This window comes from Cannabis sativa, chromosome 2, assembly GCF_029168945.1.
Source record: "Cannabis sativa cultivar Pink pepper isolate KNU-18-1 chromosome 2, ASM2916894v1, whole genome shotgun sequence".
Lineage (NCBI taxonomy): Eukaryota > Viridiplantae > Streptophyta > Magnoliopsida > Rosales > Cannabaceae > Cannabis > Cannabis sativa.
In genome coordinates, this window is record NC_083602.1 from 17,671,503 (window position 1) to 17,698,581 (window position 27,079).

General features: G+C 37.8%; 2 protein-coding genes across 2 annotated transcripts; one reads left to right on the forward strand and one right to left on the reverse strand.

Moving 5' to 3' along the window:
- Window positions 1-2,337: 2,337 nt before the first annotated feature.
- Window positions 2,338-4,941, reverse strand: LOC115718584 (high affinity nitrate transporter 2.4). The gene is made up of 4 exons (XM_030647394.2): window positions 4,490-4,941; window positions 3,925-4,390; window positions 3,685-3,800; window positions 2,338-3,446 (listed from the first exon to the last, which is right to left on the reverse strand). The coding sequence occupies exons 1-4, from the start codon at window positions 4,843-4,845 to the stop codon at window positions 2,774-2,776; spliced, it is 1,611 nt and encodes a 536-aa protein (XP_030503254.2). The 5' UTR covers window positions 4,846-4,941; the 3' UTR covers window positions 2,338-2,773.
- Window positions 4,942-18,559: 13,618 nt separating this feature from the next.
- LOC133034163 (uncharacterized) lies at window positions 18,560-19,171 on the forward strand. Its single transcript, XM_061109198.1, has one exon. The coding sequence runs from the start codon at window positions 18,560-18,562 to the stop codon at window positions 19,169-19,171; it is 612 nt and encodes a 203-aa protein (XP_060965181.1).
- The last annotated feature ends 7,908 nt before the right edge of the window (window positions 19,172-27,079 follow it).

Here is a 27,079-nt window from a genome sequence, read left to right on the forward strand (position 1 = left end):
AGGGAACAACTGAGGTTGAAGAAGATGTAATTAAAAATGATACAATGGATAATGAACAAGATGAAGAAGAGGAACAAGACTATCAATTAGTCAGAGATAGAAAAAGGAGGGCAGTCAAACCACCAAACAGATTTGGTTTTGCTGATCTGGTACATTATGCTTTATTTCTGGCTGCAGTGGATGAGCCTCTGAATTATAGAGAAGCTATGAAATCAGCATACAAGCATGAATGGAATCAAGCTATGGAAGATGAAATGATCTCACTTAAGAAAAATCACACTTGGATTCTGGTCAGAAAGCTTGCAGGGATGAAGGTTGTTGGATGCAAATGGGTACTCAAATACAAGGAAGGGATTCAAGGTGTTGCTCAAGCTAGGTTTAAGGTCAGGCTTGTTGCAAAAGGGTATACTCAAAGGGAAGGGATAGACTATAATGAAATCTTTTCCCCTGTGGTAAAACACACATCCATTAGGCTATTACTAAGCTTGGTGGCATGTAATGATTTAGAACTTGAACAACTAGATGTGAAAACTGCATTCTTGCATGGAGACCTAGAAGAAGAAATATTCATGAAGCAACCAGAAGGCTTTGAAGAAGTGGGAAAGGAAGACCATGTCTGTTTGTTAAAGAAATCCCTTTATGGTCTAAAACAATCACCTAGGCAATGGTACAAACGATTTGATGAGTTTGTCACCAAAATCGGTTTCAAAAGAAGTGCCTATGATTGTTGTGTTTATGTGAGAAACACAAAAGGACTTGTGTTCTTGTTGCTGTATGTCGATGACATGCTAATAGCAAGCAAGAGCATCTCTGAAATTGACAAAATTAAGAAATTATTGAGCAAAGAATTTGCTATGAAGGATCTAGGTGCAGCAAGAAAGATCCTTGGGATTGAGATCACTAGGGACAGAATCAAGAGAAAGATCAAACTAACTCAACAAGGGTACACTTCAAAGATTTTGTCCAAATTTGGCTTTACTGACTCGAAACCAGTTAGTACTCCAATCAGTCAACAGTTCAGGTTGACAAGTGATCAAACTCCCTGCACAGAGGAAGAAGAGAACTACATGGAAAAGGTCCCATACACTAGTGTAGTGGGAAGCATCATGTATTTGATGGTGTGTACATGGCCAGACCTCTGTTATGCAGTGAGTATTGTTAGTAGGTTTATGGGAAAACCTGGTATTGAACATTGGAAAGCTGTCAAATGGGTCATGAGATACCTAAGAGGTACCTCAAATGTGGGACTTATCTATGGACCAAGCACTGAAGAACCTGGTGTTATAGGGTTTGTAGATTCAGACTTTGCTGGAGATCTGGATTCAAGAAAATCACAAACTGGTTATGTGTTCAAATTGAACAACAACACAGTAAGCTGGAAAGCAAATCCTCAGTCCATTGTGGCCCTCTCAACAACTGAAGCTGAGTATATAGCTTGTACTGAGGCAGTTAAGGAGGCTCTATGGATGAAAGGCATAACCAGGGAACTTGGAATCCAAAATGAAATTGCAGAAATCTTCTGTGATAGCCAGAGTGCCCTTCACCTCAGCAAGAACCAAGTGTTTCATGAACGAACCAAACATATAGATGTAAGGTATCACTTCATTCGAAACACTATATCAGATGGAAAAATCAAACTTGTGAAAGTGTCCACCAATGATAACCCATCAGACATGCTCACCAAAACCCTATCTAGAGACAAGTTTCAGCATTGTCTCGAATTGTTACAGATTTCTAACTAATGTTTTTAGGAATCTGCTTTGCTTTCAAATGTGTTGAATTTAGGTACAATTGAAGTCAAGGTGGAGAATTGTAAAATCTAGTGTGACTTCACATTGTACATGTTGTATCTGTTTTTACTGTTTTGACAGTTAAGTTAGTTACTCCAACTAACTTAACTGTCCTATCCTATTCTTTGTAATCAAGTCTATAAATAGGCTATCTCTTGTACAATACAACTTAGTCTTGTAATACACATTCAGATCAATAAAAGGAAAGCATTCAATTATTCTCTTGTGTGTTAAAGAGAGCTATTACTCTCAATTCAGTTTTCTGGTTTTGTTGGCAATACTGCCATGCTTTGTTTTCGAATGTTAGCAGAGATAAGATCATAGATTTAGGATAGAAAATCCTACACATACAAATTGAGATATAAAATATAGTTTCTCCCATTCAAGTATTATCTCCATAATTCTTCTTACTTTCCAACATCCACATGCAGAAGATAATTAAAATATGGAAAAGATTAATTAATAACATTTTTGTACAATAAATTTTCACATGTACCACTTTTTGGTCATCTCATCTCACATATGAAAATCATAGTCATAAATGTGCCTACATTGATTAAGATTAAAAATAGTTTTCTCAATAAACTCCGCTTCTTGCTAAGGTTTAATTCATAATATAAGACCAAAAGATGAAGAACGGTTTACATGGCATATATTTATCAGTTGGAATTATAAATAATATTGAAAGTTTGTTTTTATTTTAATAATATATTATTGAAGAAAGGTAAAGCAATGGATAAATTGAAATAAAAATATAGTGGCCAATAGAAGATATATATACGACAAGAATTTCTATATGCGAGAAAATATATTTAGAGATTTATATAAAAGACTAGAAATAGTTTGTCTTCATTTCATGTCCTTGTCTCAAATGAGCTACCAAAAAGAAGGGTAGTTGTACAATTTATGCTTTAATTGTGTGTTGACTTTAGAAACACATGAAATTCATATTTGTTGTATAAATTAACTATGTTTCCTCCCCTCTACACATGACCGTGGGAAGGGGTAACATTTGGGGGAGTTGGAGCAGAAGCAACGCGTCGACCACGCTCTGACCTACTGTTCTCGGCAAACTTGATGCTATTCTGATGCAAATTCTTGGACTTTTCTTCCTCAGTCCACTCAGCTTCGTAGTAAGACTCTTCAGTAGATTTGACGATATCCTTGGAAGGAGGAAAGAACATGCTACCCCACTGTGGGAAATGAACTAAGGTGACAGGTAAAGTACAAGCACAAATCATGACTCCCATAAGGGATAGTCCTGTAGCCGTTGAAAATCGAGAAGTGGAGAAGAACACTAGTTGGGTCAATCCAGAACCAAAGTTCCCTCCTGCACCGGTTAACCCTGATATGATTCCCAAAGATCTTCGAGAGACGAAGGGAATGATGCCGAATGTTGCTCCGCAAGCTGCTTGAGCTCCGATGGAGAAGAGGATCATGGAGAACACTGCCAGGGGGAGTGTGTTGGCGCGGCCTAGCCAAATGCAGAAGGCACCTCCCATGGTTTGGAGAATCCAAAGGGTCCACAGTCTGCCTCTCATCCCAAAGTGTCGAGCCGCCACGTCTGACGCCCACCCGCCGAAGGGACGAGCCAAGAGGTTAGCCATGCCGAATGAAGCCGCTATGATACCAGCAGTGTGTAGCTTGAGATTGAACCTATTTATATCGTAAAATAAGTACACGATGAATTTAAATTAATTACTTCTTCACATGTCTACATTAATTAGTCCAATTATTTGATTAGTACTTCTCTACCTAAGCACTAATTAATTTTGTCTAGCTAATTACAACATTTCCGTACACAATATATGGTACTTTCTATAGAGTATATTATAATCTAATTCTATAAAAAGAAAATGGTTGCTATAATATAGCTAGGGAGAAAAGTACAAACCTGTCATAGAAATATTCAGCAATGACATTATCAGTGGACAATTCAACACCCATGGAGTATCCGTAGAGAAGGACAAAGATCCATGTCCTGTAGTTGGTGATGGCGTACCATAACACCTGAAAAAGTGACAAAACACAAAATTAATTAAGTTTTTCAATCATTTAATGATTAATATTTTTTTTTTTTGCTTTGATCAAAATATAATTAATAATAAAATTACTAAATAACTTAGCTACCTACCTTGGAAAATTTGTCTTTGGCAACATCACCCTTCTTTTGTAGGGCACCAAGGTTCCCATCGGGCAAGTCCTGACCAAGAGTTAAGACCAAAATACCCATGATGACGTGAAGCCATCCGGGAATGAAGAAGGCAATCCTCCAAGCTGTAAAAGGTGTGGCACCAGCTTTGCGGATCACCTCATACACAACAGGCATCAGAAGCTGAGTGGCTCCTCCGCCCATGTTTCCCCACCCGGCGGCGGTTCCATTGACAAGTCCTATGATCTTACTATTGAACATGGTGCTCATCCAGTATTGGCAAGACACGAACGTCGCCAGTGAAAAGCCAATCATGAAACGCACCGCCGTGTACCCGCCCGCCGAGGACACAAACGACATGCAAAACACTGTTGGGGCAGAAAGCATGATGAGAAAAGCACATCCATATCTGGGTCCCAAAAGATCGCACACTGCTCCCATCACAAGCCTGCAGGAGACCAATAACATAAACCAATATATTATATTAGTACGTACAATTACTCAATACGCACATGTGAAAAAGTTTGGTTGCTTATTAATTACGTACCTAGAGAAGATACTTCCCGACACAGAGGCAACACCGGCGTTTCCAATGTCAACTTTGGTAAGATTAAGGTTGTCCCGTATAATGGGAACGAGAGGGGCCGCTGCGAATGTAGAGACAAAGCAAGTGAAGAAGGAAACCCAAGAGAGATGGAAGGTTCTCATGTGGGGATTGGCCATTGAGAATAGCTTAAACACTTTAGCCTTGTGTTCTGAATCCACTGGCAAATCGAACTTCGCAGTTGTATCGGTTGGGACCATCGGAGAAGCCACCGAGAAAGCGAAGCTCTGCTCTCTTCCGGTGACTCCATGCATCGAGCTTCCAGGCTCTCCTAAACCTTCAGTAGTATGATCAGCCATTATTATTTTCTTTACTTTCTTATTCTTTTATCACTATAGCTCTAGCTCGTTAGCTAGGTAGTAGCAGTGCTTATTAGGAGTTGCTATTAATTATTGGAATGAAGAAAAAGTAGGGAAGCTTACTCTATTTATAATAACCTCATTTGCTTAATTAAGCACAGGTAGCCGTTGACAATATAACTAGTTCATATTACATCATCATACTTGTACATTAAAATGTCCTTTGATAAGAATATAAGCCAATTAATTCTATTAGAGATTATTAATTATATATTAATTATATAAACAAAGGAGAATCATCCATTCCGCCGCATCTGCCCTCAACAAGGGAAGAGTCTCGTCGTGTATCCCAAAGGATCATTTTACCTTATTATAGACTGTAACTCAAGCAACTTGATAAAATTATTAATAGTAATCATCATATGTTTTATGATCACTCTTAAATGCGTTTTTGACAAAATAAGACTAATTTGATCATTTTCTCTATAGTACATATTAAGAAACATATCACAAATAAATGTTTATGCTTAAATTGGATACCGTTTACCACATTGATCACCATGTTTTTATTTATTTTGTTCTCTCCTTCACTTCATTATTATTAGATTTTGATTATCGGTATTTAAGGCCATGATTCCCGGCCGTATATCCAACCTATTTATTGGAAAGTAACACATGATTCCATGAATATGCATGTGGATACTTTTGTCATATCTATAACACCAAAGATATATGTGTCGTAATAATTCAAGTCTCGGACCAAGTCTTGTATGTCCTATGCAGTAGTAGTCTACCAACTGCTCACAATTGACATATTTATTTTGCAATAATATACCAAATTGCACAAAAACAATTATAAAAAATAAAAAGTCAACCATTATTATCAGTGTCTAATGAGATGGAGCTGATGATGAAAATATAATATATGTATATAAATGATGAATTGTGGAAGGAGAGGTGTATATAGATTGTATTATTTGTAGAACCACCCAGCAGGAGAAACTATGACATATATATCTATAGAGATAAGGTTTTAATGGTTACATCAAATATGTAATTTTTCTAGTTATTGGATTACTATAGAATGGTTGTGATTAATTAAGAAATTAATAAATAATTAAATAAAGTAATAACTTATAACCTGATAGTAACCTGATACTTTATTTTCTTATAAAATATTAACTAAAATTAATAAGTAACGTTTCTAGTCATTGGCTAGTTTGAGCTTGGCCCGTGTCGTCACTAGGTCGAACAAAATTTCAAGTACTACCCCTTCCGGTGGCGCCGTCAGTAGCTCTGCCTTTTGCGGCAGTGGCGTCGGTGGTACGCCTAATAGTTGTCTGCCCAGTGGCAGCAGTTTGGCCAGTTGCTCCATGGCCAGCACTCTGAGCGAAGGTGGCTGCACTGCCGTTCCCCGGACGCGAGGGTCGTTCTTCATTATTTCTGGTGGGATTGCTTGCTGTTGGAACTTGTTGAGCATTATCCATCTCCTCGTGAGGTCGCTCTTGAGATCTTCGGGTTAACACCATTTCTTTTGGTGAAAAACTTCAAGATTTTGGCTAAAGCTCTCAATGAAAGCACCAAAATGTTGATTGGATTTTTAGCCAACCGATGCGGAGTCGTAATAAATGATAGTTTAAACTAAAATCACAATAATAAATGCAGTTAATAACACGGAAATTTGTAATAAATATAAATAAAAGACACCAGAATTTAAAGAATGCAGTAATAGCCTACTCCCCTTGTGTTTTATTGATCTGAGTTACAAAATTCAAGAATGGGCTCTTGATTGCAAAGAATGATAAGTGTTTATTTTTCTAAGTGTTCAAGAATGCGGATCTCCCTCTCAGGTCATGGATGACCCCTTATGTAGGCGACGGGGCAGTGCTTCTCGCTTCAGGAGATGCGACCAACGCGAAGCCACCTCAATCGTCCCCTTGAATTTTGGTGGTAGTGTAAGTCTGATTTTTATGATAATATCCTACTATTTTCGTGAGTTGAAAATTATCTTTAAGCCTTTCGTGGGATTTAAACATTGGAAGGAGCTACTGACGATGAGGGTCCCTTATGGGTGTGACATGGTCATCAACCACCTTTGGGGATGAAGCCCATACTTGGGGGCAACACCCCCGGGACCCTCGTTGAGGGGGTGACAACCATCATCGTCGGGTGATCCCTCGGGGACCCAACTTGAGGAGGGTGACAACCGTCATCGTTGGGTGACCCCCCCGGGACCCAACTTGAGGCAGGTGACAACCGTCATCGTTGGGTGAACCCTCGGGACCCAACTTGAGGGGGTCTCAACCGTCATCATTGGGTGACCCTCCGGGACCTAACTTGAGCGGGTGACAATCGTCATCTCGGAGTGACCCCCCAAGACCCCTTGCCTGTTGTCAGTAATTATGGTGTAATGTGGATGCCCCATATACCTTTGAGAATGTCATTATGTCTATGGTAAAATGCATGACTTGTACCATGAGAGTGTACTAACCCTCTAGAGGGTAAGGGGTGTACCCCTAGACTAACCTCATAGAAATCATTGCATTTGAGGTAGGGGTAGTAGTATATACCCTCTAGATTAACTTGGCATGTGGGTACGTGGTAATTGTTCATTCCGCTTACGAAGGTGTTAGTCCATCGTTTTTTCTTCTTGGAGACGCCCACCTAACTCAAGCTAGGGGTAAGGGCGACCGTCTGATTTCCATCCTAACGGTCATGACCACCCTTCATGATTAATGGTCATGACCAACGGTCATGACTTTACATATTCTTCATTAATTTAGTCTTACTATTTTTGTACCGCGTGTTGTTACTCTTGACATATCATCGTCGTTAAAATTCGAGTAAATATTATAATTAAATAGTTTAACTGTTAAAATAAAATATAATAGGGATTTAAATATAAAAAAAATTATTTATAATATTAATTTTTAGCAAGAGTTTTTTTTTTAAAATTTAAATTTAAATAATTAATTATATTTAATTTAATTAAAAAAAAATTACTTAATGATAATCTGCTATATGTAAAACAAATGTAAGAACGTCTAAAATATTTATAAAGCGTACAAATAAAAGAAAAATACAAACAATAATGATTTTTTTATTTTTGTTTGAAAGGGACAATAATGAGTTCTTCAATAATAATATTATATAAGTCACAGCAATAATTAAATGAAACAATTGATTCAACAATATAAGTACTTGTATCCTATGGATAAAAGTATAAGAATGTCGACATATTTATCAATAATAAATATATATACATGTGTTGTACAAATTCGTTTCCTATCATCTCGATGTACGGCTGTGAGGGTGAGGGTGAGGGTGAGGGTGTGCATCCGTATGTATGTGTTGGATATGTTGAATTGATCTCCAGCAATTATACATTACAATAAGGGGAAAATATCTTAATAAAAAACAGATTAAAAAACTCTCTTTAATATCAAAGTCTATCAAAATATTGATTTAGAAGAATATATAAATATATATAAGAAAACTGCAGTATAAGTTTCCAAAAATTTCAACTTGATACATATAAGTTTCTAACTTCCAAAATTGCCCATAATAATCCTCAAGCTCATTATTTTTATAAGTCCGTCAGTTTTCTTTTTCAACAGATCCATTTACTAATTAAAAAAAAATGGAATTTTTACATATAACACCTTATTTTTATTTTAAATTATAAAAATAACGTTTATTTACTAATTGTTAAATAATACCGTTTGTTTATATTTTTGTTATTTTAATAACGTTTCAAGGGAACGGGCCATTGAAATAGGCCAACCAAAATATATTCTGCACCTATTTTTTTTTCGTTTTCCCTTCTTTGATTAACTTGCCATTTTTTTTTTTTCGTTTCTCGTTCAAAATATTTCACTCTCTCTCTTCTCTCAAACTTCAAAAATTATTTCCTATCACATTACTATTTGGTTGAGCTTAAAAAAAAATACCATTATAATTTATTTTTTCATGTGATTATTTCAAAATATATAAAGTATATATTTTTTAGTTGTTTCAAAATAAATAACTATTAAGTTGCTTATGGTACCAATTATATACTCATTAGTTACTAATTTATATACATTTTATTTAAATTAACAAGTTTATTTTTAAAATTCAATTGATTGGATCACATTATAGGACAACTAATTATTTTCTTACAATAATTTTACCGTTACTAAAAAATGTATCATATAATATTAAATAACAATAATATAACTTTTAAAATAACAATGATTACTTTAGATATTTACAAGTTCCAATAGTAAGTTATGTGAGTCATTTTACTTTATTTTAATGTACTAATTTCTTAAATAAGTTTAAAGGTAACAAAAATATTATTAAAAAATAACGAAAAGATTTCTTAAATAACAAAATAACATAATATAATCTAAAAAATAAATACATAATTTTAAAGTAACTAATCCAAAAAGGTGACCAAAATATTTATGAAAATTATTTTTATCTTAAAGTTGATCTTTTCATGGAAAAGTAACTTATTGGTATCTATTATCTATATTTATTTTTTTAAAACTTTATAGCTAGTATTGGGATGCCTCATTTTTAGGTTATATTTAAGATGAAGTTGCTGCTAATTAAGTTTCTTCTTAACTAAAAAAACTAGATATGCAAAAATAGTCTTGTCGTATGACATGGTTTGAGTGTTCATAGTGTTAGTTGTGTTTGTTGGTGTGAATTTTTTTCTGGTGTTTCCAAGCCTTATGGATCCTAGATTCAGAGGTGGTCCGAGTATGAACTCCGGATTTCAAGATGGTGCGTATGATGAGGAAGAAGATTGTTGGAAATTATTTTACCAGGATCTTAGATCTACTCACAAGTATGTTGATTAACACCCTAAATATGAACTTCTAAAACGATTATGAAATAAACACATATAAAGTATTAGAAACCTTACATTGGGTGCAGCGGAATAATATGACTCCTTCCGTTCAGATCTCTAACCCTTGTATCCTTTCTGTCGCAAAGTATTATCAAGATCTGAACCTGGATCTCTTTCTCTCCTTCTTTAGTGCTGAAACTCCTTCTTGTTGAAAGTCTTTCTTCACGATCTTCCTCACTATGATTGAGGTATCACTTGCTGTGTGTGGGCACTACTCTAATCACTAAGTGTTTCGAAATCTCAAGGAAGAAGAGAGAGAGAGAGAGAAGTGGCAGCCAGGTATAGAGACAGAAGGCTCAGGTTTTTTTGAATGAAAGTGTAATTTTCCTGAAGCCTTCACTATCTATTTATAGCATTCCACTAGGGTTAGGTTTGAATTATTTGGCATTAAAATAATGAAAATATCAGATGATAAATGCTATAAAAGTGGCTGGCCATGGCAGTATGGATTTGGGCCTCACTTTTTACAATTTTGCAGTTTTATCATTTCTGCATCTCATTTTCTCAAAAACGCCAATTTTCAAATTCAACCATTTAAATGCCAATTCTAATTATTTAATAACTATAAATAATTATTAAATAATATTGTCATTTATCATATTTATTAATTGAACCATACAAAGTATCATAATTAACAAATATGCCCCTAAAACTCTTTCTTTACAATTCCGCCCTTACTTAGTGAAAAATTCACAAATAGACATAGTCTAATTTGAGAAGTATAATTGATTAATCAAAACCAATTATATGAGTCTTACAAGCAATATTATCTCAACTAGTGAGGGGACCATGGGTCTATATAACCGAGCTTCTAATAAGTAGATCAAGAATTTATAACCTAAATTCACTGACTTATTAATTCTTCGTTGAATCCACGCATAGAACTTAGAATTGCACTCTCAGTATATAGAATGCTCTATATGTTCCACCATATAGACACATCATTAGTTATCCATTGTTATAATCCTAATTTGATCAATGATCCTCTATATGAATGACCTACACTGTAAAGTGATTAGATTACCGTTACACCCTACAGTGTATTTTATCCTTAAAACACTTAACCCCGTATAAATGATATTTCAGCTTATGTGAAATGAGTACTCCACCATTTATTTTCGTTTGGTCAAGCTCGAAGGAGATCATCCTTTACTTACTATTCGCGAGATAGAAGCTATAGATTCCATGTTTATGTTAGCGCTCCCACTCAATTACACTACCGTGTTCCCAAAATGTACGTATCACCCTGACCTAAAAATAGGCTTAACTAACAAATCAAAGAACACGAATAGCCTCTTGAGATTGAGCCTAATCATAACAGGATTAAGATCATTTGATCTAGGATCAACTAGGCGATATTGACTTGAATAGATATTACGGTAAGTTTAATAAATCTAAGTCAAAGTTCAATATCGGTCCCTTCCAATGCATACTCCATGCACCCAACCTGAGCTTTACTTTAACCAATGCTCTGGAAAGAACATAGCATTTCTCCAAATGCAAGTAAACTCTGTTGTAGATTATCATACCAGTAAAACCCTGTGTCTGATAAATCTAGGAAACTTTATTCACATAGTCATGTTTACTTTTCAAAGTGTTGACAACACAATAAACAGGATCAAGTATGTGAAAAGGGTTTCAGATGAATTTATAAATCAAATAGACAAGCAATTGATAAGGTGAACCAAAACATACACAAATGAATGAAAAACACTTCTGTTTCTTTATTGATGTTGAATAAAATGGATTACATTGAAATGGAGATTTATTTAGGGCATAAAACCCAACAAACTCTGTAATATCCGCTAACTCCGAAAGGGTATTTTTGTAATTTTATTTAGCTGAGAGTATTTTTTTTATGTTACATATTTATGGATTTAAATATGTATGGGATTATTTTTATGATGATATAATATTTGATTTTATTGGCATGTGTATAATGCCTAATAGATACATATGTCTGGATATTGTTATATGGGTATATTATTATTATTATTATCATTATTATTATTATTATTATTATTATTATCATCATTATTATTATTATTATTATTATTATTATTATTATTATTATTATTATTATTATTATTATTATTATTATTAACAGTAAGTATATGCGATACGTATACACGAACCGAACCGAACCTAACGCCTATTTTGGTGGAATGGGAATCGCTCCACTTCGGTTCAATGCGATATTTTGCTTGGGTTTAAACACGATAGAAATTAGGTTTTAAACTCTATTTTCGTTCACCCAAAACAGAGAACCAACGAGAGAGAGAGAGAGCACGTATACGGCGTATACGGTACCGAAAATTTTCGTTTCTTCAAGCGGAGTGAAACCTGGGTGAACGTGGGGGTTTGGGATCACTTATATACGACCTAAGGAAGCTTTTTAACGTGGTATAAGGGGCGGAAGTTGTCGTTTTGAGATTCGCCATTTTTAAAGCTTCAAAAGTGCGGCTTAGTTACGGACTCGAATTCGAACGTGTTTAAGCTTGTTCTTGGGTCAAGGGAGGTTATATTTGGGTGCATGGGACCCTAAGGATTGTTTTTGACGTAAGAAAACGAAGCTTTAACGTCCAAAACGAAAATCCAAAATTTTGACTCCATTAAAGGCGGTACACCGCCAACGAAGAAGACAAGCCCGATCTGCCTTCTCGGACCACTTTTCTTGATCGTTTTGAGGTCCTGAGCATTGTGGAGAGCTTCCCCAATCGAAAGGACGCTTCAAGAGCCATCGGAGACAAAGTTACACTTTACCGGCGACGAAACCGACGAGAACTCCGGCGACACTCTGTTCAGGGGTTTTTGGAGGTTATTTTTCGATTTTCTTTCAGTTCTTGACTTGTGCTAGGTGTTCTTAGGCCTACTATGAAGTTTGATAATTTTCTTGCAATTATTTGATTTATTATGAATTATTTGTGTTATTTATTAAATTAAATATGAAAAATACTTAGGTTGCTCAGAAAAATATAAATATATTTTATATGATTAGTTATGAGATATAAACTATTGCAAAATTGGTAGATTCGAATTTCGGTTAATTTTGTATTTTTCATGAATTATTTATGTTATTTATTAAATTAATTATGAAAAATACTTAGGGTGCTCAGAAAAATCTAGATTTATTTTATATGATGTACTATGATATATAAACGGTTATAAAATTGGTAGATTGAATTTTCAGGCGATTATGTATTTTTCATGAATTATTGATGTTATTTCTTATTTTAATTATGAAAAATACCTAGGTTGCTTAGAAAATTCAAAGAAAATTATTTATGACCTATTACAGATTATAAAGTGTATTAGAAGAGTTAGATTTGGTTTTTAATCAATTTTGGTATTTTTCATGAATTTACTTAATTAATGCTTAAGTTAATTATGAAAAATAGATAAGTGTTGTTAAAATAGTAAAATGTATTTTTGTAATACCATTTACTGCCTATGATATCAAATGGAATAGGTTTTATTATTTATTGGTTGCTGTAGGTATTTATTATAATTATTGGTGATTAATTAACTATTTATTTGGACTTTAATAAGAATAAATAGTATTTTAGTAAATTTTACGTAAAAATGTGTTGTATGAATTCATGTTTTACGTTAAGAATGTTTGTTTGAGTCCATGCAATATGTTTGGGTGAATCAAAATAATAAATGCTTATGTATGGTGTGTCATGCAAGTGAAATGGACCTATGTGTTACGTATTTTTACGTAAGTTTCTGTATGAGTTTAGAGATTCATACTTGAATGTATTTTGAGTGTATTGTTGTGTTAATGAATGTCTAGGATCTTGTTCTCAACAAGGAAATTCGTTGAGGTGCTCGAGGTAGCAAGTGTGGTCTTAGCAACTGAGGTAAGAAGAGTGGACATCTGTACACAGGGTGTATGTTATGCATACAACTTGGGTTGGTTTGCTATTTAATTTGATTGTGTTATGATTTCCTTATATTTTGTGAGCATCGTTAGCATGAGAATAATATTAGGGTCTTACTGCTTGTGTGAGCATAACACTTGCAGGTTATAAAATTATCATGGGTGAGTACAACTTATGGTAATTAATTACCCTGTTGGATGCCAAGTGTGAGAATAACACAAGGCAGGGCAGTTTACCTCATGTCTGATCAACATGAGTGTATAGTTGATTATCGTATGTGAGTATAATGTGCGATATGAGACATGATTGGTGCATGTGAGAACAACATGCGTTGTGGATATATTTATGGAATGTGAATTACTGTTGATTAATATTAAAGAGTAATTTATGTCAAGTAACTAGTTAGGAGGGTTATGTCCTACATAGCTCTTCTTACTGGGCGTTAGCTCACGGGTACTCTGTGTGCAGGTAAGGGTAAGGCTAAGCAGTGAGATTGAAGAGCTCGAGGCGTGGACCGCATGTTAGGGGGGCTGACACAGTATTTTGTTTTTAATGTTTTTAACTGCTAAACATTTTGGAACTATTATTTTGACTTAACTAGTTCTTATTTAAGTTTACAGTACTAAAAGAATTTTGTTTTAAACAATGAGATCTCATGCTTGAATATTTTTCAATAAAGAAGTATTTGTTTGTTTTTATCTTATTAAATTGTTTTATACGGACTATCCTATGTGACATCTCGGGAAATCGGGGTGTTACAATATGGTATCAGAGCAATACGGTCCTAAAGAATGTGGTTAGCCCTAACATGTAAAGTTCACCGCCATGAGACGAGCTCGACTCACTGTACTGTAAGTGGTTATTACTTATAATTAAGTTGCCTTAAATTTCTGCATGCGAGAGGGTAACATTATTTTCATGTAAAATTGATGATCAAAATGATCTTGATGTGTATTGGTTTGTGTGGTTCAGGAGTTTAGAAATGCCTCCTAGAAGGTCAGTTAGAGTGGGTCGAGGTCGAGGTCGAGGTCGAGGTCGAGGCCAAGGCCAAGGCCGAGATGATGGAGGGATCAATGAACCACCTCAAGCACCACAGGGATGGGAAGAGCGCATTGCCGCACTGGAAGGAATCATTCATAGGCAGGATGAAGAACTTCGTCAGCTGAGACGTCAACCGGAGCCGCCAGTCCAAATAAGGCAAGATGCAGAAAATAGAGACCCACCAGCTTCAGTGGTATATCCTGCAACAGAGGCTAGACATGAGTTGTTAGCAGAGAGATTTCGGAAACAACACCCACCTGAGTTTGAGGGAGGCATAGACCCGGTAGTGGCTGAGGAGTGGATAAGTCGCATAGAAAGCATTTTGCAGATGCTAAGGGTGGATGGGAATGACCGAGTGAAGTGTGCATCTTACATGCTGAGGAAAGATGCTCGTATCTGGTGGGAGGTGGTGGAACAAACCAAGGATGTAGATACCATGAACTGGGACGATTTCAAAAGGGTCTTTAATGAGAAGTATTATAACTCAGCAGTTCTAGCAGCAAAGGTCGATGAATTTACTGGGTTAGTCCAAGGGAGTCTTACTGTGACTGAGTATGCACAAAAATTTGATAGATTTGCGAAATTTGCTCCAGATCTGGTACCTACTGATAGAGTGCGAGCACATCGATTTGTGGAAGGCCTGAAACCAATGGTTGCTCGAGATGTGGAAATTGTGTCAAGGGGTCAATTCAGCTATGCTCAAGTTGTCGAAATGGCTCTTACGGCTGAGCGGAGTGAAAACAAAATTTGGAAGGAAAATGCTGCCAGGAGAGAATCTAAGAAAGGTGGAGCCAATTCTAATGACCACAAGAAACGGGGACAGGACCAGTCCGGGCAGCCAAGTCAAGACAAGAGGTACAAAAGTGATAACGACCAACGATTTAATGGCAGCAGTGGGCGAAACATTCCAGAATGCCCTAAATGTACCAAACGTCATCTCGGTGAGTGTCGCGCAAAAGCATGCTACAAATGTGGAAAAGAAGGACACATCAAACGCAATTGCCCACTGTGGGGACAGACTGGGAATAGAGCAGAACCCAAGAAAGATGACAAGTATGTTCCAGCCAGAGTTTTTGCCATCACTCAAGCAGAAGCTGAGGCCAGTCCTTCGGTTGTATCAGGTCAGATTCCTATGGCCAACACCACTTGTAAAGTTTTGTTTGATTCTGGTGCAACTCATTCCTTTATTGCTAGCACAATTGTAAATCATATAAATGCACCGAGTGAATTATTTACTGTGGGGTTTAGGACCATGTTACCATCTGGGGAGGTTGTAATCTCTAGAAGTTGGCTTAGGGGTATACCTGTCAGGATAGATGGTAGAGAATTATTTGTAGACCTGATTGTATTAGATTTATTTGATTTTGATGTAATCTTGGGCATGGATTTTCTTACCAAATATGGAGCATCAATTGACTGCAAGCAAAAGAAAGTTGTTTTCACACCAGAAGATGGAGAGACTTTCGAGTTCAGGGGGGTAGGAAAGAAACCCCGCACTCCTATTATTTCGGCAATGAAGGCTGGGCAACTATTGCAGCGTGGGTGCTTAGGGTATCTAGTTAATGTGGTTGATGACACCAAGAAAATTGAAAGAAAGCCGGAGGAAACACGGGTAGTTGCTGAGTTTCTTGATGTATTTCCAGAGGAGTTACCCGGGTTACCACCACACAGAGAAATTGAATTTGTGATAGAATTAGTGCCCGGAACAGCACCAGTTTCCCGCGCACCATATAGGATGGCACCATCGGAATTGAAAGAACTCAAAATACAGTTGGAAGAATTGCTTAAGTTAGGGTTTATCAGACCTAGCTACTCTCCGTGGGGCGCACCAGTTCTATTTGTTAAAAAGAAAGACGGTACTATGAGAATGTGCATAGATTACCGAGAATTGAACAAGGTGACTATAAAGAATCGGTACCCACTGCCGAGGATTGACGACTTGTTTGACCAGCTTCAAGGGAAAAAGGTGTTTTCTAAGATTGATCTTCGTTCGGGGTATCATCGCCTAAGAATCAAAAATGAAGATATACCGAAGACAAATTTCTTCGTAACGAGATACGGGCATTATGAGTTCATGGTGATGTCATTTGGACTTACAAATGCCCCGGCGGCTTTTATGGACCTCATGAACCGAGTCTTCAAGGAATATCTGGATCGCCTTGTCATTGTATTCATAGATGATATATTGATTTATTCTAAGACAGAGGAGGAACATGAGGAGCACTTACGCTTGACCTTGCAGCGACTGAGAGAACATCAATTGTATGCCAAGTACAAAAAATGTGAGTTCTGGTTGTCCGAGGTTGCATTTTTGGGCCACATTGTCACTAACGGGGGAATAAAAGTAGATCCTGCCAAGGTTGCTGCAGTGAAAGAATGGCCTAGACCAAAGACCGCCTCAGAGGTTCGAAGCTTTTTGGGTTTAGCAGGCTATTATAGAAGGTTTGTTGAGGGGTTCTCAAAGATAGCCACACCCTTAACAGAATTAACTAGGAAGAATCTAAAATTTTCCTGGTCAGACAAGTGTGAGCAAAGCTTCCAGGAGTTGAAGAATAGACTTATCTCAGCACCAATCCTCAGTTTACCAACAGAAGAGGGACAATTTGCGGTATATTGTGATGCATCTAAACAAGGGTTGGGTTGTGTTCTAATGCAAGAAGGGAAGGTAATTGCTTACGCTTCAAGGCAATTAAAAGAATACGAACAGAGATACTCGACACATGACCTAGAGTTAGCCGCAGTGGTTTTTGCACTAAAAATCTGGCGTCATTATCTCTATGGAGTGAAATGTGAAATCTACACCGATCATAAGAGTTTAAAGTACTTTTTCACCCAGAGAGAGTTAAACATGAGGCAGAGGAGATGGTTGGAGCTAGTCAAAGACTACGACTGCGAGATAATGTACCATCCCGGTAAAGCCAATGTGGTAGCGGATGCACTCAGCCGTAGAGGTCCCGGACTAGTTTCCACTTTACAAGGAGTATCAAGGGAATTAGTGGAAGACATGGAACGAGCTGGTATAGAGTTTATTACAGGGAAACTTGCAAAGGTCACACTTCAATCCACTTTGTTAGTAAGAATTAAGGAGGGGCAGACGACAGATCAAAAGCTCAGTGAACTAAAGCAAGAAATTTTGAATAGTAACGCCAAAGATTATGAAATATCAGACACAGGATTAATTCGGTTCAAGGGACGAATTTGTGTGCCCGATAATGATGAGCTCAAGAAGGGGATATTGGTAGAAGCTCATACTACACCTTATTCAGTTCACCCCGGGACCACTAAAATGTACCATGACCTAAAAGCATTGTATTGGTGGCCTGGTATGAAAAAGGATGTAGTTGAATTTGTGGCCAAATGCTTAACATGTCAACAAGTTAAAGCAGAGCATCAAAGACCAGCGGGATTGTTACAACCACTGAAGCTCCCTGAATGGAAGTGGGAAGAGATTTCCATAAATTTTGTGACTGGGTTACCTAAGACTACAAAGCAGCATGACGCCATTTGGGTAGTCGTCGATAGGTATACAAAATCTGCCCATTTTCTACCAGTACGCATGACTTACTCCATGGACCATTTTGCTGAACTTTATGTGAATGAGATTGTGAGATTACATGGGGCACCGTATTCTATTGTTTGTGATCGAGATGCTCGGTTCACTTCGTCTTTTTGGGAAAGCTTACAGAGAGCAATGGGAACTCGATTGAAGTTCAGCACTGCATTGCATCCAGAGACAGATGGTCAGACTGAGAGAACAAATTAGATCTTGGAAGATATGTTGAGGGCATGTGTGATAGATTTCCAAGGATCATGGAGCAAATACATGCCTTTGATTGAATTTTCTTACAACAACAGCTATCAGTCTACTATCGGGGTAGCACCCTATGAGATGTTGTATGGAAGAAAGTGCAGGTCTCCACTGCATTGGGATGAGTTGGGAGAGAACAAACTCCAAGGGCCAGATGCAGTTCAGCACACCAACGAAGCTATTCAGAAGATCAGGGCTAGAATGATCACAGCGCAGAGCAGACAGAAATCTTATGCAGACCTGAAGCGGAGAGACATTGAGTTCGAAGTGGGTGATCATGTGTTTCTTCGAGTGACACCACGAAAAGGACTCTCGGTGAAGAGATTTGGCAAGAGAGGGAAACTTAGTCCCAGATATGTTGGTCCATTTCAGATATTGGATAGAGTGGGCAGTGTAGCTTATAGAATAGCTTTACCGCCATCATTATCTGGGGTGCACAATGTATTTCATGTATCTCAACTCCGGAAATATGTATCAGACCCATCGCATGTTTTGAGCTATGAAACACTGGGTTTGCAGGAGGATTTGTCCTACAATGAACGTCCGGTAAAGATTCTTGATCAAAAGGATAGGATTTTGAGAAATAAGACAATTACCCTGGTGAAAGTCCTATGGAGAAACAGTGTGGTTGAGGAAGCTACTTGGGAGCTTGAATCTGATATGCGAGAACAATATCCAGAATTATTTGAGTAAAATTTCGGGACGAAATTTTCTTTTAGAGGGGGATAATTGTAATATCCGCTAACTCCGAAAGGGTATTTTTGTAATTTTATTTAGCTGAGAGTATTTTTTTTTATGTTACATATTTATGGATTTAAATATGTATGGGATTATTTTTATGATGATATAATATTTGATTTTATTGGCATGTGTATAATGCCTAATAGATACATATGTCTGGATATTGTTATATGGGTATATTATTATTATTATTATTATTATTTTTATTATTATTATTATTATTATTATTATTATTATCATTATTATCATTATTATTATTATTATTATTATTATTATTATTATCATTATTATTATTATTATTATTATTATTATTATTATTATTATTATTAACAGTAAGTATATGCGATACGTATACACGAACCGAACCGAACCTAACGCCTATTTTGGTGGAATGGGAATCGCTCCACTTCGGTTCAATGCGATATTTTGCTTGGGTTTAAACACGATAGAAATTAGGTTTTAAACTCTATTTTCGTTCACCCAAAACAGAGAACCAACGAGAGAGAGAGAGAGCACGTATACGGCGTATACGGTACCGAAAATTTTCGTTTCTTCAAGCGGAGTAAAACCTGGGTGAACGTGGGGGTTGGGGATCACTTATATACGACCTAAGGAAGCTTTTTAACGTGGTATAAGGGGCGGAAGTCGTCGTTTTGAGATTCGCCATTTTTGAAGCTTCAAAAGTGCGGCTTAGTTACGGACTCGAATTCGAACATGTTTAAGCTTGTTCTTGGGTCAAGGGAGGTTATATTTGGGTGCATGGGACCCTAAGGATTGTTTTTGACGTAAGAAAACGAAGCTTTAACGTCCAAAACGAAAATCCAAAATTTTGACTCCATTAAAGGCGGTACACCGCCAACGAAGAAGACAAGCCCGATCTGCCTTCTCGGACCACTTTTCTTGATCGTTTTGAGGTCCTGAGCATTGTGGAGAGCTTCCCCAATCGAAAGGACGCTTCAAGAGCCATCGGAGACAAAGTTACACTTTACCGGCGACGAAACCGACGAGAACTCCGGCGACACTCCGTTCAGGGGTTTCTGGAGGTTATTTTTCGATTTTCTTTCAGTTCTTGACTTGTGCTAGGTGTTCTTAGGCCTACTATGAAGTTTGATAATTTTCTTGCAATTATTTGATTTATTATGAATTATTTGTGTTATTTATTAAATTAATTATGAAAAATACTTAGGGTGCTCAGAAAAATCTAAATATATTTTATATAATTAGTTATGAGATATAAACTATTGCAAAATTGGTAGATTTGAATTTCGGTTAATTTTGTAATTTCATGAATTATTTGTGTTATTTATTAAATTAATTATGAAAAATACTTAGGGTGCTCAGAAAAATCTAGATTTATTTTATATGATGTACTATGATATATAAACGGTTATAAAATTGGTAGATTGAATTTTCAGGCAATTATGTATTTTTCATGAATTATTGATGTTATTTCTTATTTTAATTATGAAAAATACCTAGGTTGCTTAGAAAATTCAAAGAAAATTATTTATGACCTATTACAGATTATAAAGTGTATTAGAAGAGTTAGATTTGGTTTTTAATTAATTTTGGTATTTTTCATGAATTTACTTAATTAATGCTTAAGTTAATTATGAAAAATAGATAAGTGTTGTTAAAATAGTAAAATGTATTTTTGTAATACCATTTACTGCCTATGATATCAAATGGAATAGGTTTTAATATTTATTGGTTGCTGTATGTATTTATTATAATTATTGGTGATTAATTAACTATTTATTTGGACTTTAATAAGAATAAATAGTATTTTAGTAAATTTTACGTAAAAATGTGTTGTATGAATTCATGTTTTACGTTAAGAATGTTTGTTTGAGTCCATGCAATATGTTTGGGTGAATCAAAATAATAAATGCTTATGTATGGTGTGTCATGCAAGTGAAATGGACCTATGTGTTACGTATTTTTACGTAAGTTTCTGTATGAGTTTAGAGATTCATACTTGAATGTATTTTGAGTGTATTGTTGTGTTAATGAATGTCTAGGATCTTTTTCTCAACAAGGAAATTCGTTGAGGTGCTCGAGGTAGCAAGTGTGGTCTTAGCAACTGAGGTAAGAAGAGTGGACATCTGTACACAGGGTGTATGTTATGCATACAACTTGGGTTGGTTTGCTATTTAATTTGATTGTGTTATGATTTCCTTATATTTTGTGAGCATCGTTAGCATGAGAATAATATTAGGGTCTTACTGCTTGTGTGAGCATAACACTTGCAGGTTATAACATTATCATGGGTGAGTACAACTTATGGTAATTAATTACCCTGTTGGATGCCAAGTGTGAGAATAACACAAGGCAGGGCAGTTTACCTCATGTCTGATCAACATGAGTGTATAGTTGATTATCGTATGTGAGTATAATGTGCGATATGAGACATGATTGGTGCATGTGAGAACAACATGCGTTGTGGATATATTTATGGAATCTGAATTACTGTTGATTAATATTAAAGAGTAATTTATGTCAAGTAACTAGTTAGGAGGGTTATGTCCTACATAGCTCTTCTTACTGGGCGTTAGCTCACGGGTACTCTGTGTGCAGGTAAGGGTAAGGCTAAGCAGTGAGATTGAAGAGCTCGAGGCGTGGACCGCATGTTAGGGGGGGCTGACACAGTATTTTGTTTTTAATATTTTTTAACTGCTAAACATTTTGGAACTATTATTTTGACTTAACTAGTTCTTATTTAAGTTTACAGTACTAAAAGAATTTTGTTTTAAACAATGAGATCTCATGCTTGAATATTTTTCAATAAAGAAGTATTTGTTTGTTTTTATCTTATTAAATTGTTTTATACGGACTATCCTATGTGACATCTCGGGAAATCGGGGTGTTACAAACTCCCACTTGCACTAATATAAAACTAATCAGTACATATCAATTAATCCTAAATTCTGACGGTGCTTTTCAAATGCAGTCACGGCCAAGACTTTGGTGAGTGGATCAACTAAGTTGTCTTCTGTGTCTACTTTCTCAACTAGTACATCCCCTCTTGCCACGTATTCTCTGGTAATGTGATACTTCGTTTCTATGTGTTTGCTTCTCTTGTGGCTTCGAGGTTCCTTACTGTTGGCTATTGCTCCATTATTATCACAAAGTAGGACCAGAGGCTTTTCCATTCCAGGCACGACACCGATACTGGTGAAGAACTTTCTTAGCCAGACAAGTTCTTTAGCAGCTTCTGCTGCAGCTATGTATTCAGCTTCCATTGTCGAGTTCGATATCCCGGTTTGTTTTGCACTTCTCCAAACCACTGCTCCACCCCAAGAGTAAACACCATCCCAGATGTAGATTTCTTGTCTTCAAGACTTGCCTAGAAATCTTAATCAGTATATCCTATGGGATTTAAAGCACCACCCTTGTAGACTAACACAAGATTCCTTGTACTCTTTAAGTATTTCAGAATATACTTAACTGCATTCCAATGTTGTTGTCCTGGATTTGACTGATACCTGCTCACGATTCCAACTGCATAGCAGATGTCAGGTCCAGTTCATAACATTGCATACATTAGACTTCCAACTGTAGATGCATAAGGAATTTTCGCCATGTCCTCTATCTCTTGAGGATAAGTAGGAGACTGTTCCTTAGGTAGACGAATACCATATCTAGAAGGCATATTTGCCCCATTGGTGTTGTTCATGGAGAATCTCTCTAAAACTTTGTCAATGCAGGTTGTTTAAGAGAGAGCAAGAGATCTGTTCTTCCGGTTTCTGATAATCTGAATACCGAGAACATAGGCTGCTTCACCCAAATCTTTCATATCGAATTGAGTGTTAAGCCATTCCTTGATGTGAGTCATTTTCTTGATATTGTTTCCAATAATAATGTAAAGCCCGCTTAGTTAATTTGGAAATTAGCAGTTGTTTATGTTTATTTATGAAATTATTTATAGCTATTTAAATAATTTATTACTGTTATTTATGGAATTCAGAAATGCATGATTATGTCATCAGTAGCTTTTATATTTTGCATTTCCGGTGTCCGGTATTTTGGAACTCGGCGTTTGGCTCAGTAGAAATCACAACTTAGTATGTTAGTAATTTGGGGACGGGTTTTAGACATTGGGAATGTCGGGAATGGCCGGGAATTTAGAATGTCCCAAAAATACCCCTTTAGTATGATTTATGTGGTTTTAAGGTGGAGGGGCAAATTGGTCTTTTTGCCCCCATTAGTATTTTGTCTTTTGTGAATTTATGAAATGGAAAATAAATGTTATTTGTTTATTTTAATGGCTGAAATAAAATGGTTTAAGTGGCTTATTCTTTTATTTTATTTTCTCTCATTTCACACTTAGTAAAAAATTAGAAATTTCAAAAGAAAACTCTCTCTCTCTTTTCCTCTCATTTTCGGCTGGTGCATGGGATTCAAAGGGCTGGGTTTTGTTCAATCTTTCAAGTGAATTCTCATCCTAATCTAAGCATTTTTCCAAGCTAGGTTAGCTCTCTCGATTTCTCCTTGAAATTATGAAAAAAATGATGAATATTGAGTGAAATGCATGATGTTTTTGGTGATTGTTACTGCTGATTATTATTGTTGTTGTTCTTTGTTTAAATGTTGAAATGTTGAAATAAATAGGTTTAATGAGATTGTATAGCATGCTTGAGTTCCTTGTTCTTGTAGGTTAGATTTTTATGTGAAAAGTTATGAATTTTGGAAAGAAATGGTTCATTTTGTTTCTGTGAAATTGCTGGATGTTCTTGTGTGTTTTCAGAAGCTTATTCTTGCTTAGTTGAGTAGAATTAACTAGGTTTGGATGCATGTTAGTGGATTTAACCAAGTTTGAGTTTTGGAACTCAAAGCTTGGTCTTTAATGGTGAATTTTGCCTCTGTGTTTTCTGGGTGGTTTTGAGGCTTTAGATTTGTTCTTTGGGGTGTTTAGAACAGGTCTGGAAAGTTTGGTACCAATTGGGGTTGAATTGGTCGAGTTATGAGAATTTTAGTTGGCTGCCTGCGAGGAACCGGAATTCCGGTTGCACATCCGGAATTCCGGATGAGGGTTCTGAATTTTCCAGAACCGGAATTCCGGTTGGGCAACCGGTCTACCGGTTGGGGAAAATTCAGGGACCCTAGTTTTCCTCGTTTTTATGTTTTTAGGGGTATTGCCATGCTTTTTATCGATAGGGAAACTTTTAGTTCCAAGTTTTAGTCCCCGGGAAGTGATTTAGCGTGTCACTTATAGCGTTGTGATTTTTTATGGTTTAGGAGCCAGTAATCCGCCGCTCAGCTTCAGTTCCAGTCAGGTTGACCGGCACACCTGAAATCGGAATCCAGGTAAGATTAGTATAACAGTATGCATATGTAGATTACATGTTTAGCGTGCATGTAGGAAGCCTGCTAGATTACATTAGTTATGTATTTAGGCTTCGAACCATCCAACCCTGTCACGTCGGTACAGGCTGGAGTATGACCAGCAGCCGGAGTATGACCGGTTCGACCGATCAGGCTGACACTTGGTTGGTGGTTCAGTGCTATTGACCTATCCCGTCGGTACAGGCTGGAGTATGACCAGCAGCCGGAGTATGACCGGTTCGACCGATCAGGAGGATACTTGTCAATAGTACCGTCCCCTGAACGTTCAAAACTCAGTACCATGTTGGACATGGCAGTAGTGGCTCAGTACCATGTTGGACATGGCAGTAGCGGGACTCAGTATCGTGTTGGACACGGCAGTTAGGTATGTATGATATTATTATGCTTTTCTTGCTGAGTCTGTCGACTCACAGTTTATGTTCATGTGTAGGTAAAGGCAAGGCTATAGCTGATGGACCGTGAGCGAGCTTATGAGATTGTACATGTCGGGGCGGTTAGGCCTGGAGCGTACGATCCTCGGGACAGCAAGGCTGAGATTTTTGTAACTGTCGTTAGACGACTTTTATTTTGATGTAATAGTTAAACAGTTAAACTTTTTGTAAATATTTTTATAATCGGGATCCCGAGTCTTTTGTAATATGTTTTACAAGTTTAATCAAAAAGCAAAATTTTAATTAATCACGTTTTTCCATAAACCTCGTTGATTAGCAACGAGTTGCACAGTACGTTTAAAAATCACGTAATACGCCTAAGGTAGTTAGGGTGTTACAATTTGGTATCGTAGCCGCTGTGTTGTCTTCCGAAGATCGTCACGACATGTACAATCATCATCAGCAGTTAGCTCGGTTCACGGTTCAGTAAGCCTTTATTGCTTTAGTAGTTTATTTTATTCAGTTATAAAAAAAAAGAGAAAAGCCTGTTAGGAAGCATGTTAGTAGCCTGATAGTAGAATAGGCGCATGTTTCATTTCTAATTTCCAAATTAAGCGGCATTAGTAAGCTCGCCTTGAATACGACCTGATATGCCAACTCTTGGTTTCGCAGGCGGTTCTAACTAGATGGACGCCAGGCGGACTACCAGGAGTCAGGGCAACTCCGTAGGGTCGAATCAGGGACAGGGAGCTCAGTTTCCCCACGCCCGGGGCCGAGGTAGAGGTCCCCGAGGCGGGGCTCGTGGCCGGGTGATGAGAACCCGCCTCGGGCCGCCCGAGCTCCCCGGCCCGATCGGGGAGCCCCGGGTGGGAGTTGCGGTTTGCGGAGATGCAAGCCCGGATCGAAGAGCAAGACCTCGAGATTCAGAGGTTGAGACAGCAGGGTGCTCCTGCAGTTCCTGTGCCCGTAGTTCCAGTGGCACACCTCGCCCCCTACCGCCCTGTGCCGAGATAGTGGTGGCGGCCCATAGATTGGAACCATTGTATGAGCGGTTCGGAAGCGAGCACCTCCGGTATTCTGGGAGGTCCGGACGTGATGAAAGCCGAACGGTGGGCGACGGTGATTACCGGAATCCCGAATTTCATGGGTGTTACCTTGGTAACGACAGTGGTGTGCGCCACGTTTCGGTTCCGGGGAGGACGCCACAGTATGGTGGGACATGGTGTCTTAGATCCATGACGTCACCACCATGACCTGGGAAAGGTTCCAGGAACTCTTTAATGCGAAATACTACAATGAGGCGGTCAGAAGCGCCAAGAGGAAAGAGTTCGTTCACCTGACCCAGCGGGAGAACATGAGCGTCACTGAGTATACTACTCAGTTTGATCGGTTGGCGAGGTTAGCCTCGGGAATTGTGCCGACCGACTTCAGCAAGAAGGAGAAGTACTTGGACGGGTTGAATCCCAAGATCGTGCATGACACGATGATCACCACGGACGACGGCACCACCTATGCTCGGATGGTGGAGAAGGCACTTTGCGGGCGAGGGCGCGGTGGGGTGCATGTCGGGAATCGGCCCGGTACTCGGTTAGTGGCGGAGCTCCTACCCCTCTTGCATCGGGCTATAGCGAGAGGGAGTAGTGGTTCGGCCATTGATCGAGAGGAAGAGGGAACCCACCGCTTCGGTGGCTCGAGTCGAACAAGAGGTTCGGGGGAACCGAACGAGAGGAGTCGTCCTGGTGGTGCGAGACCCGATTCTCCTATCCCGAGTGCCCTAGGCTGCAAGAGGCATCATCGGGGTGAGTGCAAGGGTCAGGGATGCTTTCATTGTGGCATGCCCGGACACTTCAAGAGGGAATGTCCCCAGCTCCGGCCAGAGGCACCGAGAGCTCCAGCGATACCCACTCCAGCCAGGGTGTTCGCTATCACGCAGGCTGATGCAGATGCCAGCCCATCAGTAGTCACAGGTCAGCTTTCTGTTAACAACTCGCTTTATTCAGTGCTGTTTGATTCTGGGGCTACACATTCTTATGTGGCGGCCAGAGTCTTTAGTAAGTTGGGTAGACCCTTTGATAGATATGAATCAGGGTTTGGAACCCTGTTACAGCGGAGAATTGGTTATCTCCAATAGGTGGATTAGGTC